The sequence below is a fragment of the Drosophila subpulchrella genome, chromosome 3L (assembly GCF_014743375.2).
Source record: "Drosophila subpulchrella strain 33 F10 #4 breed RU33 chromosome 3L, RU_Dsub_v1.1 Primary Assembly, whole genome shotgun sequence".
NCBI classification, from domain to species: Eukaryota; Metazoa; Arthropoda; class Insecta; order Diptera; family Drosophilidae; genus Drosophila; species Drosophila subpulchrella.
This window is the reverse complement of record NC_050612.1, coordinates 19,693,455-19,706,829: the sequence shown is the minus strand read 5'-3', so window position 1 is coordinate 19,706,829 and position 13,375 is coordinate 19,693,455. Positions and strand designations below refer to the sequence as shown.

The window sequence follows — 13,375 nt, the reverse complement described above, 5'->3', positions numbered from 1 at the left end:
CCTATAGAATTAAAAAAATCCTTAGTAACTCTAACTTTTATAGTGTATCATTGAAAGATTTGATAGACGACGCCCGCTGCAACCAAAAAACAAAAAGAAAACTTAGAACATGGAAACATCGTCTTGGAAACCCACAAAACAGACGAGCGAACAAATTGCAACATGCTGAAGAAAAACCATGGGGGTGTGGAGGGGGTTTTTGAGGGGGTAGCAACACCTCCGCCCACCGAAATGCAATTTTAACTTATTTCAGCCATTGTCTTATTTTATTCATAAATATTTGTGTTTACGGCTAATTTTATTCGTGCCTTAAGATTGTTTTTTTTGCGAGGGAGCTTAGAGAGGCCATTTCAATTAAATCGTGATGGGAGATGAAAATACATAGATTGCTAACCTTTTTTCTGATCATGATTTCATAATTAATATGCCTTAATAATGGCCAATTTGATATGTTAATATTTGTTTTAGCTGATAGAACGCGTATCGAATGTCGAATAGGTATTATCCAATTTGAGGTTTTCCCTTCCATTTCACAATTATTTCGACTTCGATTTACATACATCGCGAGTTATCTCACAAATCAGACAATTTCCAAAGACAAACCACAGCCAGTTCGCTCCACATCTGAACTGAACTTCACTCTCGATCTTTTTTTCTCGAAAAGCATTAAATAATTGTGGATTGTTGTGGGGGGGGGGGGGGGCTTTGCAGGGGCGTTACGGGGGCCTCAACTTCTTGGGCTTCGCTCCGCAAAGCTTGGCTTTTGCCAGGTATTTTATTGTATATTTTTTTGTTGTGCCGCCGCTGACCGACTCGCATTCGGCTTTTTGTGGCTCGGTTCGTGTTTGGCCCGCTCGGGCGTTGTCTTGTATATAAAAGCGGCTTCCTTCTGGGTTCTAGTTATCAGTTGAATCCAGCTCAACGTACAGCACACACTCGCGTCTGCAAAAGAAAAACTAAGAAATCCCGAAAACCAAACAATGGCATTCTTCAAAGTGAGTGAACAGGATATGATAGCCCTGTGATAGCCAAAAGTGCCCTGTGATCCACTCAACAGAGAAATAATACATATATCCCCCCCTTGTGATTTAGTCCCTGATCTGCCTGGCCGTCCTGAGCGCCGCCTCCGCCGGAGTCCTCCACGGACATGGAGCTGGTCTCTACGCCGCCGCCCCGGCCATCTACGCCGGCCATGGACACCACGACGAGGGAATTGACTACCATGTAAGTGGCCAAGTAATCACTCAAGTAACCACCCTAGTAAACCACTAACGGATCCCTAAACTTAAATGGAAGTTAACAAAAGTTAAAAAAAGGTCCTAAAACCATAATGATATGCACCATAAAACTTAAATATTTACTTTAATGTAATGATGTTCAAAAATATTTAAAACTACCTTTTTAAAACCTAATTTTTTTTAATTAACCTGCCTGATCCTACTCAAAAAAAGGCATATTTCGAATCAATAAAGCATTGCCTTGTAAATTGAAAATCTTAAATTTAAATACAATCATATCCTAAGAATATTTCCCCTTAAACCTTGTTTTTATATTGTCTTATTTTACCTACTTTCAATATTATTTTAAATCAAGTATTTTTTAAACCTTTAAATTCATTTCAAAGCCATAATCAAATCATTAAAATTAAAAAAAACGAACCTGAGCTTAGAAATGCATGCTAATATCTTGCCTCTTAAATATTACTTATACGACCTGTAATCCTTTTGCACGAAAAATTGCGCATACGACTAGGAAGCCTGAAAAAAACATCAAAAACCATCATAAAATTATGTTTAATATACACCATAATTAACACCGCCATCAACTGGTAATGGTAAATCTGCATGGCCTTTCACCCGCTCCTCTGGCCAGCACTTTGGAAGCTGTTGGTCCAGGGTCATTGTGGCTTTTGACATTTTGCCATTTTCCCACGCCAACTCCATTAGCATAGCCATAGTTTTTTTTTCGCCTTTTGAGTGGCGTGTGGCATGCCATGCACATAATATTAGCACCCAATGCGAGCACTCTTCTCATGGAATCATTATGTTTGCAATCCCCGATCCGCAGGCCTACCCCAAGTACCATTACAACTACGGAGTGGCTGACTCCCACACCGGCGATGTGAAGTCGCAGCACGAGGTGCGCGATGGTGATGTGGTGAAGGGATCCTACTCCCTGGTGGAGCCCGATGGTTCGGTGCGCACCGTGGAGTACACCGCCGATGACCACAACGGCTTCAATGCCGTGGTCCACAAGACCGGCCCCACTGTGCACCATGCCGCACCCGCTGTGGTGGCCCATGCCGCGCCCGCCGTGGTGTCCCATGCTGCTCCCCAGCTGGCCTATGCCCCGGCCATTGCCCACCATGTGGCCGCCGCTCCAGCCGTACCCTATGCCGGCTCCCTGGCGCATCATGCCGCCGTGCCCGCCTACGGCTATGCCACCCACAACGCCCACGCGCATGTGGCCCACTACTAAGGATTGAAAAGGATACCCGGGAAGCACCACTAAATGCACCACCAATTCCACACCACTCTTCTGTAATTTATTAAGCACGTTGACGACCTCACAAACCGGATGATCTGATCGATCCACTGACGAAGCCTGCTAAAATACTCAGTTACCCAGTCATGTTCATCACATATCCTGAAAGGGGATTCCCCTTCGGCATCTGTCTTCCTCACTCTCTCACACACTCACACACACACACATTGCCGTCTCTGTCTCAGCTTTCGCGCAATTCTCTCTTTTGTTTGTTATCCAAACTTCTCTTTTATATTGTACATACCGAAAAAAAGGAAGAAAGAAAACGAGTGAAGAACAAACGCCCATCATGCCAACCAACCTGAAAAAAGATTAAGAAAAACGAACAAAACGTAAAAAAATAATAAAACAACACATGTATTATAATAATTTTGTGTATACTTTAAGTTTGAAGCTGAAACGCTGACAATGCTATAAATACGAAATATAGAGAATTATAAAAATTCAAATATCATGATTTTTATTGCGGGGGTAAAGGATCATATCAGTTATAATGAAATTTAAATAATTTAAAATATTTTACAAGATTTACAAGATTGATTTTGCCCGGATACAAATTGATCCTCATGTTTAACTAGAATTGGATTTTTAATCTAACATTTGGGCCCCAATATAACAACTCTAAAAATAACATAAACATTGCATTCTTAAATATTTAATTTTATTTTTGATTATAATATAAAATTTATTTTAAAAGAAATGAATACTTAGCTCGTTGGTTTTAATTAGATATGAATCACATCGAACAGTATATTACTAACTCTGATCAAAATCACATTCACTTTCAACCAGCAAGTTATTCCGACTATGGCTAATTATGATTGCAATTAATTATGAAAGTTATGGAAATTGATGGGTAGAGCACTTCGCTGAGATTACGCCACTTGATTGACAATTATCGAGCTGGCTAATTTGTGGGCGTGATTGAAAAAGGTGAAGGTAAGCATTCTCGATTGATTAGCATCGGATCAGCCAATAACCAGTTGGTGTTTATTAACTTATTATTTGTCAGTTGAAGAACTCCGACATCTGTGCACTTCAAACACGTGCATTTTCATTTTAAGATGGGCTTTGATTTGCCTTGACATCCATATGGTATTTGCAGATTGTTTTATATCTTCAATCATATTTCATTTCAAATTAATAAATTTAAATTGCAAAACAAATTAGGTTAATTTATATGTGAGATAATGTGAAATTTTAAAATAAAATCATGCAGATCTTAATTTTAAAAAAAAATCCTTTATTTCTTTAAAAGTAAGTAGGATATACTTTTGAGTATGCCGAAGAAAGGTTTCTTTGTGGGTAGTAAAACCCACCTACCCACTACCTTCTCAGTGAATATTTCTTCTAATTTTTTTGTAGCAAGCTTGTGGGCTGCGTTTTTCTTTATAACTTTAAGCTCTCTTTTGAATTTGGTTGTTAGAAGCTTAGATAAATATTTGATTTTAATGTATACTTTTTGGCTGTTTTCTGAGATGATAGGAGTTATAGTCTATTTTTGAGCACTAGAATAGCATAATTAAGACCATTAATAGATATGCTGCTATATTAATACCATAGAGTTTTTCGTTTTAAAGTTATCTTTACTTATTTGTTTACTAGTTGCTCTAGATATAAGAAAAGTATAGACCTGTACAGAAAACTCCATTTTATTTTCTGATTGGATCAACATTTTTTGATCGAAAATATTTTAAATTACACAAGGACAGTTGTAAAATTGATGTTACCTAAAATGCCAAGCTTGTCAGCTTTTAAATACTATATGTAGGTTCCCAATCTTATTGTGAAAAGGCTGCGTGCTGGCAAAATATTTTAACATTTTTTTAAAATTTTAAAAGGCCTATCAAATAACGAACAATTATTTTCAATCTCCATTGATGGTCTCCTTTCTAATAGTTACATTTTCAATAACAAGCTGACAGCTTGGCAAGGTCAATGTGTGCCACTTGGAAAACCTCAATTTCCCTATCCTCTTACGCACTTTTACTTTTACGCCCCGCTGGCAGGGAAGCCACCGCAGAAAGGTGCCCCCGGCGGTGCTGCCCTCCAGTGCGGTCACGAGTTCGGGGGCGTATCTTCTTTGGCAAAGACAATAAACAAATAAACCATAAGTTAAAACATTTAAGTCGCAAGAGATGAGTGCTGGGAGGCTTCCGCATGCAACAAATCTTAGCATTTCCGTCATCTTTAACGTGCGAACAAAACGAAACAATGCCAAATATTGATCTCTTAATGGGTACAACGTGGTTTTTGGTTCAGACAAATGCTTAGCTATCAAAACAGAGACATCCGAGAAAATGGTGCAAAAATGCTGAGTGCGGGAAAAAGAATTTATCAAAGATCAGAGATCAGCGGAGCGTTTAAATGTGCGCATTTCGAGCTCGAACCGAAATAAACAAAAGGGTGAATCTCTCATACGTGGGCTCCATTAATCTACATGATACGAAAAATAAGACCGGACAGGTGCCGCCTTTGGGGGGCGGATTCTCCGGCAGTTAAGGTCAAGAAGTGGGAAATGCCGGAAGGAAGTTTCCGCTGGCTAACTAGATCTCACCTCAAGACAGGTGTACACATGCAGTACGCATACCTCTCCCTTGTGCCAAAACCTCAATGTCGAATAGAATGTAAACTTGTATTTGCTGCTCCAATAACCTTTACTTAGCCAGCAACTTCTTCATAGATAAATGACAGTTACTAAAGTCTCGGTTTTATGTTTCTTTTTCTGTTTCTATTTTTTTTTACCGACTCGGACTAGTTGACATTCAAGATGACTGCCTCAATAAACTGTCGCCAACACGTGCTCTCTATATGGCATCGATTGCAGTTATTGTAACTCGGTATCTCTGAGTATCTGGGAGTCTTTTTGTGGCGGCAACATTAAGATGCAACCTCTAAGATATGCATCTATCGCAGCCGATACAATTTATAGATAATAAAATACATACCTCCACTATTGACTACTGGTTTCAGAAGATGCGCAGAGGAGCTAAGGGAATGCTTGTCGAATGATTTGTTTGTTGCACAGTGTCAAGTGAAGGTGTATCTGAAATTGGTGTATCTCTAATATTTTTTATTACAATTTTACTTTTTATAGAGGGTCAAAATTTTGACCCATTTTTATTTTTGTTTTTCCGTATTCCAAGCGGCTTTCAGAATGAGGCCTCAATACTACACTTCAAAATTCCATAACTTGAGTTTTTGGCTCCCGATTTAGACGTGGGATACCTCTATGAGTTTGTGGTTGAATTCTCTAAAAATCTATATTACAAATTTTCTTTTATGCGGAGGTCAAAATATTAACCCATTTTCATGTTCGATTTTTCCGTATTTCCAGTAACTTCAGAATGTAAACCCAAAAACTGCACTTCAAAATTCCATATCTTGAGTTATCGGATTCAGATTTATTCGAACCCGATTTAGATGTGGGATACCTCTATGACTTAGTGGTTGAATTCTTAACATAACAATTTTACTTTTAAAAGCCGTTAGTCCGTTTTCGTATTCCGTTTTAGAAATGGAATACATCTATGATACGCGAAATTAAGTATAACTGCTAAAATAAAAAACAAAATCACTCATTTTAAGAGCTTTAAAATAATTATTAATTTTTAAAGTATTTCCATTTTAGCTTCCATCTGCTAATAGTCTTTAAGCCCATGTAAACCACTGTGAAATGTTAAATGTCGTCTGACTGTCTGCGTAATTGAAAAATGCCATTAATTGTTGATTAATGTTGAACAACTGATCGGAGATAATTGAGCCAAGTTAAGTAGAAGCTCGCATAAATAATATGAGACGGACACCCATCTGCCGAAGACAGGAGTGCATAATCAGCCCGTCGACTGTCAGAGTCAATTATATAACCATGCTAACTGGATTAGTTGGGTCGTTAATTTGATGCATGGCAAACAGCGAACAGCAAACAGTCTGCAGCAAATTGGCCGCCGAGGTGCGAAATTTATACTAGAGGAAGAGAGGCCCCGAACCCAGAGGCAGTCATTCATTTGCATTTTATGGCCCGCATTTGCCACGGGTCATTCTGTAACAGTCTGGCCTGGCTAACAATGGTCACTCAATTGTAGCTGGAGATGAGGCGGAGTCACTGGACCATGGCCAACTAAGGGCGACAACAATGACAGCCAGAGAGTTGGCCGTATTACCCGAGAAACAAGTCTTGAAACCGCCCACACTACCAAGCCCGCCACTTGCAACACTCCATACCATCCCATCTCGGCTATGTTACCTTCCCCATGTTGCAAATCAGATGTTGTCGAGTGCTCCATTGTCAAATTAGTCGGTGTGCAAACAAGATGAAATTAGGTGACCAAAGGCAAACCAAAGTCAAAGTCACCAGCCTCGATCCAAGCTTATGACTCGTCCCTGGATTTGGCCAAAACTGCAACCTCATGGTAGTTGCATTGCCAATTCCCTAGACTGAAGCACTTTGTGCAGTATGATCTTGCCAATGAAGAGCAATTCAAAAGTTCAAAGGAGTTTCTTGTAATCAGAGAGGGAGATGTTCTGTAAAAAACCCAATTTAAGCCTTTTGTATTTTTTAGAAATGCACAGGAAGAAGTGGTATGAGAAAAAAGGATAAACTTTTAAAAAGATAGGTAGCTGTCTTTGTTAAAAATTCCCAAATGAAATTTTTAATGTATATATTTTGGCATTTTAACTATATGACCACATCCCTAGTTAATATATTTAAAAATAGTTTATATCATTTTTGAAAGAAATATTTCCAAAATGAACCAATAGAATGATTTACTTCCTTGTTCAAATTTCTTATTTCCCATCCCACATAAAATTCCCCACACTCGTTAGAACATTTAAGAAGAATTCCTTCACTCCGCTTATGAATTTTCTTTCTGCCTCGTTTTTTTTTCATAGGTTAAATATATTTAAGTTAATTGCCAGAAACCAGAAAAACAATGCCCAGCCACGCACATGTGTCTGTCAAGATGACTGCTTACTTGGCAGAAAGAACGGGCTGAAAAAAAATATGCGACTGCATATATGGAAAACCTTCGGAAAACGCCGACAATCGCTGACTGGATTTTCCCAAGTCTAGGTAGCAAAATGCTTTTTGGCGGCATGCAAATTGACTTAATCTAGTATTTAGTTTTACAAAAACCGCAGGCGAAGAGAGACAATTGTTTCCAAGCCGAAGTCGAAGGTCTGTTGGTTTTTGTTGCTGGTCGGGTCAGCTGGGGATTATTTCTGAAGCACTCCTCGCCGTTTAATTAGAGTCTTTAGCGCGCCCCTCGCAGTGGTTAATTGTGTGAAAATGGCGATGCCCAAGAAATTCCGACCTGGACATTAAACTAGCCCACATTATTAGCCAAGCAAAAACTATCTTGCTAACTAACAGTTAGGGCTTCTGCGGTCTGACAATAATTTGGATTGGATTGTAGGCTGCCAGACAGACCGCAATTGGCACGTTCTCGTCTTTTCTCAAGGGTGTGCAATTGCCATAAATTAAATATTGAAAATCTGTCTCAGACCGCCTTTGTTGGGGCTCCGATCAGCTCGAAAGATGAGAGCAATTTGCATGTTACCTCAGTAGAGGTGAAACTATTTTAAAATATGTCAAAAGCTGCTAAATTAAGCGGGTTTCTTTGTACTAAGCTATTTTGTTTACTTTATTTCACAACAGGATGTCGGAATATATGTAAAATCTATTTTTTATACCCAGTCAAAGCACGCGAAAAAACTAATTTAAAAATTTTAAGAATGAAATAAAAACATTCATTTAGTTTCACATCCTATTTTATTATTCCTTATACATAATTGGATTATTCATATTATCTATAATATATTCCTTACTTTTATGTACTAGATTTAAAATAAATTATAATAATAACACTGTAATGATGTTTGTTAGTTTTAATCAAAGGATTTCTTCATAACTTGCTAATAAATACCGATCATTTTAAGTCAATAAAAACTTCACTCATTTAACTCATATTGAGCAATAAATGGATAACATATTATTTAAATTCTTACCTGCGTTTGATTCACACATTTATTTCTCTCATTTACCCCGCTTTTAAATGTCTCCAATTCCTCATCGTTAATTTAATCTGTATTTTACCAGTCATACTAATTGTTATGGCTCAAACAAAGGTCAGATTCGGCGCTGCTAAGGAATAGCATTTGTTTGGCATCATAAATTGTCCTGCTTTGAAGACTCTTGCTTTCGTTTCAACCCAGAATGGTAGCCCGCTTTGAAGTCTAGTTAAATGCGCTTGACCTTCAAGTTGAATGCTGCTGAGACAAAAGACCCAAGCGGGGTCCAGTTGGCATAGTATCTGGTACTATTGCTAGTACTTGTTACCAGTTTCAGCCACTGTCATTGAAGTAGAGCACTGAGAATTTCGCATGTGCCGAATAACTAGGGCCTTATTGTGCTGCAATTGCAACTTGACCCGATTTGTGTTTGATTTACATTTTTTCGGTTCTTGTCAGCGATTTATTTCGGTTTCAGTTTCCCTTGCTGGCATTAAGTTGTTAGTTAAATTGGCCACAATCATTTCTTGCAGAAATCAAGGAAACTAATGATTAGCTCGAATGATTAATCTCGCATAATTCTGGGCCGAAGAGAAGTGATTGTTCCCGATGACTTCATTGACAATGGCTGTGGCTGTGGCTGTGGCTGTGGAGGATTGGCAACGGATTTGAGAAATGTGTCGCAGATCGGGGACGACAAATGGAGACAACGCCACCCCATTCAGCGGATTTGAATCAGTGGAACCCGGCTGCGTGTGGCAACATCCCATGGATCCGTGCTGCAACTCCAGTTCACATGGCGATGGTGGGGCACGGTGTGGTGGCTCCATTACCACCTCTCTGGCTGGGGAAGAGTGGCTCACCAGACTGGATCACCATTCGCCACAGCCGAGTGACTGAGAAGCCAACAGTCTTGGCATTGTGGCCGCTCTCTGCCGACTTCGCTGCCCGCGACTTTCGCACATTTCGCGCTTATTTAATGGAAACTTGCTTTTAGAATCGCCACAGTATTCCGGGCAGCTTTGCGGTGTTTGTATCTGGTGCCGTTGAATCACTCCAAGTAAATTTGAATCCTGAAAAATTAAAAAAACAAAAATATTCCAAACTCAGTGCGGTGTTTTCTAACGGATACGAAATTTTGTGCTTCTTTCCAGCAAATATTTTACACGTTTCAAACGCTTTTGAACCAAAAAATATATAACCCATATATAAAATGGCAAACTTCGTGTGCTTCGTTATCCTTTCGTTGGCCCTTTTCGCCAGTGTTGCTGTGGCGCGACCGGGATATGCCCTGGATTATTATGTGAGTTTTCAAGTGGCATCTAAATAAGGAAAATAAAAGTGGATTATACAAATTATTAAATCAGTCCTTTTTTGGAGGAGAATAAAAAATACAGCTAATTATATTTTTATAGTTTTTATAATTAGTAAAATTAATTTACTAGTTTATTTTTGTGAAATCAAACACATATGAAATAAAATCCTAAAGAATAAATGCGTTAAATTTATTACTGCCTTTATTTTTGCATATTTAATGAAATTCATTTTTTATTAAAGTCAAGATTGCATATTCAATAAAATATTTTAATTTTTAAACATCCATGACATATTGAAGAATTAATGGAATAATCATTAAAATACAACGATTTAAAAATTATTTCAATTATTATACTGGAAAACCCACAACATGTAGTATAAAACATAAAACGTTTTGTTAAGGTTTTATTTCTAAGAAATGTCTTAGTTTTGTGGGTCTTATTATAAAACCATATATTTAAGAATATTTAAAAAAATGTTCGTTTAAATTAACACATCAATTATTTCAAATTATCCTTTTTTATCAGGACCATCCGAAATATGCCTTCAACTATGGGGTGGCCGATCACAGCACGGGAGATGTGAAGTCCCAACATGAGACTCGAGATGGTGATGTGGTCAAGGGTAAGATGCCACTGACTGGCTCAAAATCTTTGTATTTCTATATCTTCTTCGCCAGGTCAATACTCTCTGGTTGAGCCCGATGGTTCCATCCGCACTGTGGACTACACGGCGGACTCCATTCACGGCTTCAATGCGGTGGTGACCAAGTCTGGACCCACTGTGCACGCCCAGGCTGTGGTGGCCAATCCTATTGTGGCCCACAAGCCCATCCTGGCCCACTACGAACCGCAGGTGGTGAAGCACGTGGCTCCTGTGGCCCATGCCCCACTGGTGGTGGCCTCCCCGGCGCCCTATGGTGAGTTTGGAACTTTCCGGGAGGATGGATGGTTTTAGGGGGACTAAGGGTTTCAAAATTTTAGAGAATGGTTTAGCAGCACCTCTTGGCCTTCACCTCTGGTGGCACCTCTTCTGGTTCTTCACCCCCTTTCCTGCGTAGTCCCCCCCTTTTTGTGGTCACGCCCACCCATTTCCACGTGTTCTCTGCTCGCTCTTCCACAGGCATGAACACATATCGCATGCTAAAGCTGTTCAGGCGGCATGCCAACTATCTGAACAATCAGTATCGCAAATTGCGCCCAGACGAAGACGACAACGTTGGCTATAGCGATGATGATGATGATGATCTTGGTTTTGACGCTGATTACTATGCAGCCTACTGAAAGTTCTCGACTGTCTGAATAACTTACCATAAACTCATTGTAATCCCCATCTCATTTCTAGCTTGGGTGGCAGTTGCATTGCCAATTTCATTCAATAAATTGCAATTAGTCTCACATTTGTGGCCAGTCAGGCGGCTAAGCAGCTGAATCATAGATTGTAAAACTGGGCTGGAAATGTGTAACATCATATGGTTGACTAATCCGCCGACACGCCTCTTTAGTGGGTTACCTCACGTTTGCTCCGATCGGAGCCAAAGATCTAGCTTTGTTTATGCACTTTCGGTTTTGAATTTCCCACACAGATTATGTCAGGTGCATCATCTTCCAAAAAAAAAAACAACAGCCACCGCAGCATATTTTTCACGAAAATTGCCGTTTCTTCTGCTTCTTCGCCCATTTCCCATCTCCCTTTGGCTTGCAAACACTTTAGCATAATTTTCTCAATGTCGCAACGCTTTGGGCCTGGGAAATGAATACATGGTTGGATACTCATGTGAAAACTCATAATTGTTGTGGGTGCTGCGGTGTAATTTTAATTGAGAATTATCAGCAAAACGCACGGCGAAAGAAATCAGCAGCCAAAACAAAAGACTTAGGCAACGAACTTGTTTGCATACAAAACGGACACGAAGAGCAAAAAGAAAAAAATGCAGGCAAAGCCAAGCAAAAACAACACCTGTGACCAATTGACTGATAAATTCGTGCACAAATAAATTATTTGCAAGGGGGCAGAGAAATGGCCAAAGAAAATGCCTTTGTCATTGAATGGTAACTTTATTTATTTTGGCCAGTTGAGCTACTTACCAACAATGGAAAAACGGTTAACAGCTGTTACCGCAGTTTAGTTTTCGTTTTTTGTCGGTCATTATTACAACACAGAGATCCGAAAGAGCGAAATAAATTTAAGTCACTGCAGTCCCCTGCAGAAAAAGCTAAAGTTTCCATATTTATTCGATCTTCAAGTGGCCAAGCACTATGCTCCGGCGGCAGCTGCTCCCATCCACTACGACTACGACGATGGCTACTACAACCAGGGCCAGCAGTACGAGTACATTCCCCAGTACGACCAGTACAACTACGGCCACTACGCGAGTCCCTATGCGGGTCACTACTAGGATGGACTCGAAACTCCGACCTTTCGTAGACGTTTAAGCCCACTTAGTTGTACACCACCACCACCACCACCACCACCCGGAAACTCACTGGATTCTCTCAGTGCAGCTCGCGAAGGAACTTTGAGATCTACGCTACGCAATCGAACAAAAGGGAAAACATCAAGGTTAATCTTACTTAAGTTATGTAACAAATTTGTAAAATAAAGATTCGAAAAAATGTTTAAGTGGAAATACGAAAATTAATGGTGTTTTTTTTTGGTAGTGAAGCTTATAGTAATAAGATCAAATTAAAAACTGTTTTTATGTAGTTTAGTTGTGAAAAATAGAATTCAGGCCATAGCATCTTAACTTCGTTACTTTGCTGAGGTAATCGTTTTTAACTTTTTTTTAACTATTTAATTTTCCTTGGACCTTACCAAAAATATTAAAAGTTAATTGAAAGCTTTTTTTGGAATGAATTAAGAAAATTAAAATCAATTTACATTTTTTTAATGATTCACTTATTTGTTTTTTTATCATAAGAGATCATAAAAACACTTCTTATAATTTTTATAAATTATCTTTAGGTTTGGCTTTAAGTTATCTTTCACTTTAGCTACAAAAACATTAGTAAATTCTAAAATAAATTATACAAGCATTTGGTTATGCTTTTTGTTTGACTTTGGTTAAGCTGAGTAATTACGATGAATGTTCCTCTCTTTTTTCTCTTAATGAATTAAAATTCAACACAGTAAACCTAATGAGCATATGGATTAAAATAATTAAAATGCAGCTATCAGATTCCGCCTTCCATGTTGGCGTTACAATTTACACTTAGCAAACCATTTATTCAACTTGCACTACCCATTTGGGGAAGCTTTAATTGATGTGTCTCATGGCCAATTGAACGCTGCCAAAGCTTTGGATTTCATTAAAGCAAAAATATTGCCATTCAATATTCAAAGTTGTACGTTTCCGTTGGCTTTTTCCTCTAACAAAAACTAGACATTTTCACGGTCTACAAACTTGTAGCTCCAACTTACATAAGCGTTTTTTTGGGGTTATTTTCATTGTTTGTTTAGATGGCCCATTTCGCTGACTTAATTGGGGGTCTCAAGATCTTTC

General features: G+C 38.9%; 2 protein-coding genes across 2 annotated transcripts; both read left to right on the top strand.

The window, feature by feature from the left end:
- The first annotated feature begins 912 nt into the window (after positions 1-912).
- Positions 913-2,987, top strand: LOC119553742 (cuticle protein 7). The gene is made up of 3 exons (XM_037864339.1): positions 913-995; positions 1,093-1,224; positions 2,068-2,987. The coding sequence occupies exons 1-3, from the start codon at positions 981-983 to the stop codon at positions 2,476-2,478; spliced, it is 558 nt and encodes a 185-aa protein (XP_037720267.1). The 5' UTR covers positions 913-980; the 3' UTR covers positions 2,479-2,987.
- A 6,503-nt stretch (positions 2,988-9,490) lies between these two features.
- LOC119553741 (cuticle protein 7) lies at positions 9,491-12,510 on the top strand. Its single transcript, XM_037864338.1, has 5 exons — positions 9,491-9,616; positions 9,711-9,859; positions 10,401-10,497; positions 10,553-10,792; positions 12,120-12,510. The coding sequence occupies exons 2-5, from the start codon at positions 9,770-9,772 to the stop codon at positions 12,269-12,271; spliced, it is 579 nt and encodes a 192-aa protein (XP_037720266.1). The 5' UTR covers positions 9,491-9,616; positions 9,711-9,769; the 3' UTR covers positions 12,272-12,510.
- Positions 12,511-13,375: the final 865 nt, after the last annotated feature.